Source organism: Hemibagrus wyckioides, linkage group LG03 (genome assembly GCF_019097595.1).
Source record: "Hemibagrus wyckioides isolate EC202008001 linkage group LG03, SWU_Hwy_1.0, whole genome shotgun sequence".
Classification (NCBI taxonomy): domain Eukaryota; kingdom Metazoa; phylum Chordata; class Actinopteri; order Siluriformes; family Bagridae; genus Hemibagrus; species Hemibagrus wyckioides.
The window spans coordinates 4,889,928-4,899,899 of record NC_080712.1 but is presented as its reverse complement, the minus strand read 5'-3'; the positions used below and the strand labels follow the sequence as shown (position 1 = coordinate 4,899,899).

The following is a 9,972-nucleotide window of genomic DNA, read 5'->3' as shown; positions in this document are numbered from 1 at the left end:
TATCTATCCTCCTCTCGCCTTTTCATAATACACAGAATATTTACAGTGCTTTGTTGCACTCCGTTTTTATCCATTTTAAAATTCCAACCTGTTTTTGTTCTACCACCCGAATTAAGTCTTCATTTAATAACAGTTCTATGTAAAATTCGGGTCCAATTTATCATTCCGATTTTGGTCTCAAATGCGCCGATTGATTAAGGAGATAAAGGAGGTCTGTACGATTCATATGAATCCATCTGACATTTCACACTGATAACAAATCACATCGCATCGTAAAACTGCTGTGCACGAAATTCGTCAGTTTTTGTCCATTTATAGAGCACATTCTAGTGGATAGAAATAAAAAAAAATACAAAAACAAACAAAAACTACAGGTAGCTTGCTCACACGAATTATTATTTTTATTTTATTGTATTTTATTTTATTTTTATTTACGCAACATTACTTTTCACGTTTTAAGCAACTCGCGTATTTTACATAGCATTATCACAACTGCTGTTAAAGCTTAACAGACAACTTAGCAATGGTTATAATAATAATAATAATAATAATAATACGCACAGTTTAATGTAACTGGTATACAGATCTGCAAAGCATGACATATATGAATATTAATAACGAATATGAACTTGAATGCGTAATTTATAAAAATCTAAAATTCTAAATCTAAAATTTTTATAAATTCAGCTGCCTATATCTAGATCTAGGAGAACTGGATGCTCGTGGAATATAGCGTCATAGTCTTAAAATGACTTTATTATATTATATTATATTATATTATATTATATTATATTATATTATATTATATTATATTATATTATATTATATTATATTATATTATATTATATTATATTATATTATATTAGAATCCTTTGAACTATCATAAGCAAGTACTTTTCCTATAGCTATACCTAGCCCACAACCCCCCATCCCACCACCACCCACCCTTCAGTAATGGGTATAATAATGACATCACTGTTACTATTTTTCGCTATGGCAGCATTGCTATTTGTTATACACACTGAACTACGAACATTTTTTTTATTTTACTTTTTTAAAAGAAGGTTATACCTGCATCATGTGAGTATGAACTTATGCGTAAACCCCGCGCATCGCTTTAGGAGTCATAAAAGTGACACTGAACACCAAATGGCTCTATATTAGTGCACTACATAGTGATGAAAAGCCTTTTGTGTATTATGTATGACCCGTTTACTACATTTTATTTGGTAAAAAATGGCTATTGCATTTAAAGTTGCATTGATGTTTTCGCCGTGATTTCGCCAAATGCCGAAAATGTAGGCTTTAATTTCTCAGCTAAAGCTTTTGGCCTTAACAGCGAGCCCAAAGCTTCAGCTGAGAGTGCAGGCTGTAGGTCTAATGCAGGACTGCAGGAATTCAACAGAAACACACTGACTATGAAATCATGAATAGATTTAGCCAGCTTCCCAAACGATCTGCGATTCAAGGTTCTTCACATTATTTTTGCGACCATAAATGTTGTTTTAGTAACCCACTCAGTTCTGTTTGTATAGAGCAGTTAGAGATGAAATTGGTTTAAATAAAGGGGCTAAGTCTTACCCAGAAACCCACCAGATATCCAACAACAGAAGGGAAAGTTATACCCTACAAATATAAACCGAATTTTTATGCGTAACACAAGCTGTAATGTGACTGCATCACACAGACTAAGCTATCGAAGCTACATCACTCTCTCTCTATCTCTCTCTCTCTCTCTCTCTCTCTCTCTCAGTATTTGTTGGTTAGTTTTACTTTGCACTAATCTTAAATTGTTGGTTTGAGAATTCTTTCCGAAAACGATTTGGTATGAAAGCCACACAGATGAAATGGAAGTTTTGCTTGAGTGATTGTTATAATCCAAGTTTGCAAAAATGTTTGTTTGTTTGCATGGGACCCATAACCCTCCCACATTTCACATGCCTTAAAACAACAACAAAAATCTTTTTATTATTATTATTATTATTATTATTATTATTATTATTATTATTATTAATTTCTAGTAGTCTCACGGTTTCCATTTCTCTGTCTTTTCAAGTTCTTGAGTCGGTTTTGAGTTCATTTTACAAGCTAGACTATGGCTAACCCGTTTTAATCTTCGTGGATAGTCGAAGCGAATATCATGTAGCCTTGTGTCCGAGGAAGGGACTCCGTTTTAAAGACTTCATCCTCTAAGATAAACTTCTTTACGCGCTGTCGGTGCAGCCGCCTTCAGATGCGTATCAGATTGAGATCCTACTGGTCTGCCAACACAAAGCCGTAGGCACATTTTCTCTAGCCTTTCGTTTGTGTTGGCAGTCTAACATTCCACACACAAAAATGACATCATAATAGTTTTGAAAAAAAAAATTAGACAGAAAATTTCTAATTTCCACATCATGTAAAGCGTTCATTATAGAGCTCGAGCTCCGTGCGTGGGCTGCGCCTCAAAGCGCACACTACTGTACTTCAAATGTCAACATAGTAGGGCTGTAAATGTACCTAAGAAGTACATGACACGACTCGAGCTTTCAAAATGCTTTCTGATGACTCACTAACAAATCGTGTACTCTGGAAAAGAAAGAGTTGTTTAGTTTATAGTCGCGTGCATTACGCAGCGTGTAGCAAGGCCTTGCTTTTACACATACATGGTGTCGGTGGATGTTCTTAGCTCACTAGGACCCACTGTACAACACCTGCGTCAATAAACAAGTTCTTTCATGAACTACAGGTGAAGTATATTAGAGATTAATGCAATCACAACGCAGTGCAGAGAGAGAGAGAGAGAGAGCTCCAGGACTGGGATGGAGATCAACTGATGGCTCCATATAGCGTCTGTTCTGACCTCAATATGTCTGCTAAACCCCACTGCAGACTGAACAAAAACGTGGAGGAGGGACTTGTGAACTTAATCGTTTACAGATGTCTGTTAATACCAGGAAAGAGAGATCTTATTCGGTCCACATGCTTTAAAATCTATATCATGGCACAGTAAAGTGCGAGCTGGAGCTTAACATAACTGGCACAGAGACAAAGGCGAAAGAAAGCGGAGTGAGTTATTAGGCCCGTGACTCACGGTAATCATGCTGCATGTCACTGAAACAAATAAGACAAAGTATCTATTGGTTATTTTTTAAACTCTGGAAAGTTGCTTTCAATTTCCCCTCGTGCGATAAGGTATTTTAATAATAGGTTTTGATGTTAGATGTTAGATGGCGCAGCCTACACTGGGATAGAGGTCCCAAAGCCCAGTTTTCTCTTCAGCAGAAACAGTGGGTGCCAGAGACTGAAGACAATCCCCTACATCAACGGACCGCATGATTATAAAATAATAACTTGAATAAATATGCCATGACATCCTAATAGTACACGCTATTTTCCACCGTCTTTTGTTTAATTGGATAGTTTTCCAAGTCCCGCCCCCATTCCATTCCAGCACAGCGGAACGATCCGTTTCCATGGAATCAGAACGCGACCTAGACCGTTCTGATAGCACGTGCTAGTGTTGTTGGCCTACACGACTTGGCTTATTTACGCTACAAAATTAGACGAATAAACAAATCCTACTGTTGCTGTGGACAAGCACTTTTTTTGGACTGAAGTGACGTTCAAAGCAGCAGCGGGTCACCTTGGGGTCAGATAATTATCAGTATCTTTAATCAAGGCGGTTGATTTTTTTTTATCTCAGACGCCATCTTGACAGAGACAACAAATTATCTTTAGCTATAATTATCAGTTCAGTTGAAAGCAAACGATACAGTGCGTATAGCTTAATGCGTGATTAGGCTATCTAATGCAATCGCGTTGGCTTTAAATCGTCTTCTTTGCGCCGGTGATTTATTGCGCACTGGAGCCGATGGGGTTACATACTTTTTCTTTATAAATATAACGCATCTCTGGCCTACAGATAAAAAGGTTAAATCCAGCACCATTTTAAATAGTTGCTGTTTTTGGGAAGTCCTAGAGGGGGTTTCCTTTTGCAGAATGCACACACAACTATTAGACATTTAAATAAGCGAAAACAAATGTTGAGAAAATACGACCATTTTGACCAAATAAAGCTATACTAGAATTTAAATGTTTAAAAAATACCTTCCAGTCTAACGGGAAATAAGTATCTATATTATTATTATTATTATTATTATTATTATTATTGTCTTCGTTCATCGATAAACGTCTAAATCCGTAACTAAATTTAGTTTGTTTATTATTTATCTCAATGCAATAAACAATTAAATGAATCTGGGCTGAAACATGCATTTACACCAGACCTAACAAATGCTATTGTCCTGGCCAAACCCCCTTAATTCAGGGATAACCCCTCGTCCTGTTGTGAGGTTTGATAGGCGTGTTATCAATCACCTGCACATCCGATAGTCCACCTCAGCCTGACCCTCCGCGCTTATTTCACTCCTAATGCCAATCTTGCATTTTTTTTTACCCCACCGGCTCCAGTGTGTCTGCCCTTTCAGCTGATTGGAGGAAAGAAACAAAATGCTCTGTAAATTCAAGTCCTGACATAAGATTTTTAGAAAATAGAACAGAACTGTGTAAAATGTTGCATTTTAGTATATATATATATATATATATATATATATATATATATATATATATATATATATATATATATATATATATAATGTAACGTATAATGTAAAAGCGCCGTTAAAAACATTTACTATTAAACATTAATGCAGAGTTCATTTATACAAATTCATCAATAATTAATGTGTTTTCGCATCGGATGCGTGTTTGTGTAAAATGTAGCCTATAGAAGCAATGTATTTATTGCGATTTCACGATAACGCTACGTTAAACGCTACGTTAAACGATAAACGCTACATCATACCAGTGAACGTAAATCAAACGGCTAGTTGTTTTAAGCGCTTTATAAACATAGCTACAGATCTATGTTCTGTCTAGTTGCTCTTTTAATGGCATTTGTATATATATATATATATATATATATATATATATATGAGTATATATTCAGACTGTCGCTTCCCCCTTTAAGCTTTACTACATATTTTCCTATATTGATATATAATATTAATTTTTGCATCCTGATATTATTTCTTTATGAACCTTATATATTTGCTTTATATATTTTATGAACTTTATATTATTTGCTTTATGAACCTTAAAATGTTTTACAAATGAAACGTCTGATTAATCTAGGTGTTTATCAATGCAAACAGAAGATTAAGCTCATTTAAAACACAGTGGTTTATTGAATTAATTACATCGTTTACATCTTCAGATATTTTTTGTTTCTTAATAAACTTCTGGTGTCTGGACGGAAGTGCACTTGAGTGGACTCAACATTAGTTCTCAAACACGACCAGAGAGATTCCTATATATACGACCACAACAAAACACAACATTTCAACACTTCATGACATTTTTTTGTTGTTGTCTTTCTCCAAATAAAACGTTATTTCTAATGGGTTCATCACTCCCTCGATATATTTTTTTTTCTTTTCAGAGAAATGGAAGGAGAAAGAGAGAAGACCTACGCTTTCACTTTAGTGGCAGACGTTCACCACAAACTAGACAACAATAGCAACAACAACAATAACACAATCCCTTACCAAGAGGGGCATCCTCCTCTTAAAAATGGAATGTTTTTTTTTTTGTTTTGTCTTCAAGGATCCACTGTCCGTAGAAATTGCACATAAATATTCCATTAAATAAAGTTAGTGTAAAAAAAAAAACATGACAAGAAAAAAGGCCTCAATTCAAGGTTTCTTAAGTTCACTGTTTCAGTTCCAAAGCCCAGACGTGTTGCGGCCAACCAGTTCTCCCTTTGGGTTTCTTGTCATTGCTGCTCCCTGAACATTTCAAAACTTCATTCTGTTCCAAACACAAGAAAAAGCATCCTTTTATTGACATGGCCCGTAACAAAACCAAACCCCTATACCAGTAAATTTAACACGTGCGTTCATTGTATTACCTGCCTTGAAAGTACAACTTGTGCTAGCTATATTCAAGGTATATTCAATAACTGTTTGTGCAAAATACTGTCATGAAAATGTGGCGAAATGTAGAAACTGCCATGTGGTATAGCCACTACCGTAAGGATAAAAGCCTGTACTTCCCAGTAACTCTCACATTTTTCGAGTTAAATTATCTTTTAAATCAAACAGTGTTTCATATGTTGTCATGTACAAGAACTAATGCAAAAACAAAACAAAACAAACAAGAATAAAATTCATGCTGCAAACTTGAGCGAGTTTCCTGAATAAATAAATATTATATTTACAAAATGTATTATAATCTTAAACTCTACCTACTATAATTTGCACGCATTACCTATGACACAAAATAATGTCTTGTTTTCTTTAATAGAAAAAAATAACGAGAGAGAGAGAAAAGTAAAAGAAAACCGGTTGCCTTAAATATCCCTAAATGTTAACTGAATCGCCTACAAATATAAAGAGAAATAGTAATAGTCTTATTAATATTCTTATTATTATTATTATCTGACTAATCTTAGTAGCTCTTAAAAGTTTTGTTTGCCTGAAAAGAGGAAACGTTACGATAACGCAGTATTAATACAAGAATAGATAATAATAGAAATGTCAGACGTACGAGTAGAAATCTATTAAATACAGAGTTTGTGAGCTTTGTGTTCAATCTGACCACGTAAAACTTTCCTAAAATCAGTGTTACACTGAAGATATTTTTATGCATTAGGATGCTTGCTTTACTATATAACGCTGATTATTGTTGTGCCATTTTTATTTTCTTGCTCTACACTTGAAAACTTTTCCCAGGGCTTTATAAAGACTTTCCGTGATTTATAATGCATTGCTCTCACGACATGCACTTTCAAGTGTTACAGATCTGTGCAGGAAATGCCAAAGGCCTGGGTCCTCGTATATTTAAGATACTTAAAGCTTATAGCATAGTATATATACATAGTATATACACACACACACTCGAGTTTGCAGCAAGTCAAAATCTACAGCCAGGTTTGTTAAAAAAGGTCTCCAGCTATAATGGCACATATGCTTTCAGTCTTTTGCATCAATACATATTAATTAAAAAAAATGTTGCATGCAAATTATTTCCCATTTATCACTGGAATATTTGTTCATAAGTAAAAACAACTGAAAGGAAAAAACACGCACCGTTTCTTTCTTCCTCCTCTCCTCTTTGGAGTCCGCCTTCCTGAACTCGGCCTTGAAGGCCTCCGTCTCGCCGCCGCCGTGCTGCTCGTGTTTGTCCAGGATGTCCATGAGGTAGGCGATGTAGCTGGTGGCGAGGCGCAACGTTTTTATCTTGGACAGCTTGGTGTCTGCGGGCACGTTAGGGATGCACTCGCGCAGCTCGGCGAACGCGCTGTTGATGCTCTGAGTCCTGCGTCTCTCCTTCCGGTTCGCCGTGGGCCTCCGCTTCACGGCGCGCGGCACCACCATCATGCCCGGTACGAGTGCTCCCGCGCCGCCTGCTCCGTAGGGCCCGTGCTCCAAGCCAGGCCCGGGCGCGCACACACCGCCGGCAGCGTTATTGGCGCTGTATTCGGGGCTGTAGGATGAAGGCGCCATGCCGTAGTCCGGCGGCGGCGACATGTCCGCGTGTCCGATAAGCCACCCGTGGAAATAAGGGCTTTCCTCATGACAGCGGCTCGCTGCGGCGGCGGCTGCAGCTGCTGCGGCGAAGGAGGACGAGTAGCCGTCATGGTGCACGACCGGGTGGTGAGGAAAGCCTCCTACCAAACTCATGATAGTGTCCTGCAAAAACGGAGCGCGCTTTTGCTCTTTTTTGATTCTCTCTTTCTCTTTCTGTCCCTTCCTCACTCTATCAGATTGCACCTATTTTTTTCTAGTGACCATCGACTTGCCGTGAAAAATAAAAAGAGAACTCGCGCAACACTCGTTTCTTCCCGGGTTCTGTGAAATCTATCTGTCCATCACAAAGTGTAGAACTGATAGCAAGCAAAACATAATTTTTTTAAAGCAATGGACCTGAAATATGTTTAGAACTTCTGAAAGTCACCTACTTACTCGCGTGCAGACTCCATAGTGCACATCCCAGCACGAGCAAACGTCCCATTAGAAACCAGCGCAGCGCTTTATAAACTCATCTAAAGCAAACTCTCGCGCATGTGAGTCTGTCCCAGCCACAAAATCCCTGCTGGATATAAAAATGAAATGAGAAAGTTTCCATGCACTGTTGTAGTTGTGTTTGTGCAGCTCTCATGTGGATTTTTCTCCGTTTGATGTGTGAGTCGCAGCTTCATGTTGTGCTGCTCGAAGTTCCTTTATACCGCACACTGAAACGTTTCTCGGCCAATCGGCGTCCAGAGGAGGAGGAGGAAGCCTCTTCGCAGGGTGATTACACTCCTAAACTGCACCACAGCCCTCTTAAAGCTCTGGAAACGTTTATTATTAATACGCTTAATATCGCGGAATATATACACAAATATTCTACTCGGTGTGTATTATTTGTTATGCGTTTTTTTACGCGCATGGAGTGCGCGTGCCATGCTTTTCGACTGGACATATTTTAGGCATTTAGGGAAATATTCACTGTTTATTTTTTTTAATGGAAATTTGAAATTTGTAAGTAGAGGAAACAATTTAATTTCTTAAATTGCTTATGTAGGAGTATTAGTGTCTGGATCTTGTGCATTTTTATTTCATTATTAGTTTATTATCATAACAGCGTTTTAACAGTTTCAACAGCAGCCATATGTCCATCTCTGTAGTGAGCTCTACAGTTTGTGTGAAAGGTTTCAACACATCACATTAAAAACATTTCAGGAATTTCCTTCATCTTGTACAGTATATATATGTATACACACGAGATATGTTTCAAACCACCGCTTTTGTTTGGATCTCTTTACTATTTCATGTCATGTTTTCTGCAGAAAAATGTCTTCTTTTTAAATCATAACTCTTCTTTGGTGAAAAAAAGTCTGCTTGATATTGCCTGCTAATAAACTGCTCTTTATTTGTAATATGCACATGGACATCTATCTGATTTCTCCCTGAAAAGTCACATGACAACTGGCTATGCTTTGGAAGCTCGTGCAGGCGAAGAGAGAGAGAGAGAGAGAGAGAGAGAGAAGCTAAAGACACATTACAAGTCAATATGTCACAGTTTGGACGCTGGAGATACCCAAAGTACAATTTTATATTTGTGCTTAAATTAAAGCTTAAATTTTTGTTTTCTATTATTTTTTTGTATTGTGTTCAAATGCAGTTTTACTAAAAACTAGCCTCAAATTCCTATAGTATATTGACATAACATTTTTTTAATGTACTTAACGTACAGATTTTTGTGCTTTTTCTTCCTTACGTTTAATGACAATGTAGTATTTTCACACACACAAAAATAACAACAATAATAATATAAAACAACAACATTACTTTGTTTTCTTCACCTAAATAGACAAAATTCGGTGGCGGTGTTCTTTCAGACGTATATCTAAAAAAATCCAGCTTTATTTTAAGCTTAAATGTTTAACAACGTTTCAAAAACGCAAATTTACAATTTAATTTAATGAATAAATTGCTTTAAAATCGCTTTAATTTGCGTTGATTGGCTCCAGAGAAATGCTACGAAATTATCCAGCACATACTTTTTAGTATAAAATAAAGGATATTAAAATAAAAATCTTTATTTAACGCTTCTGGGTTCAAGTTACAATGAAGTCCAGTGTACAGAAAAACAATCAAATCATTTTTATTTCATAAATAATGTATTTTAGCATTTTTATTTCATAAATAACGTATTTTAGCATTTTTACTTCATAAATAAAAATGTAGCTAGGCTTATTTATTTTTATCCATTTTCTATCTGGCGATTTAACTGCAGCCGTAAAAAATGTAAACGACAGTCAGATAAAAATTGTACAACATATTCTGTAAAATATTTTTGAAATGTGCTGAAATTTACGATTTGAGAAAATGAAAAGAAATTCAGAACGTATACCTTGTATATATATATATTTCATAAATAAAAACA

The 9,972-nt window shown here is 36.3% G+C and overlaps 1 protein-coding gene across 1 annotated transcript; it reads right to left on the bottom strand.

Moving 5' to 3' along the window:
* Positions 1-5,205: 5,205 nt before the first annotated feature.
* On the bottom strand, positions 5,206-8,254 carry hand2 (heart and neural crest derivatives expressed 2). The gene is made up of 2 exons (XM_058386673.1): positions 7,131-8,254; positions 5,206-5,850 (listed from the first exon to the last, which is right to left on the bottom strand). The coding sequence occupies exons 1-2, from the start codon at positions 7,722-7,724 to the stop codon at positions 5,752-5,754; spliced, it is 693 nt and encodes a 230-aa protein (XP_058242656.1). The 5' UTR covers positions 7,725-8,254; the 3' UTR covers positions 5,206-5,751.
* Between the last annotated feature and the right edge of the window lie 1,718 nt (positions 8,255-9,972).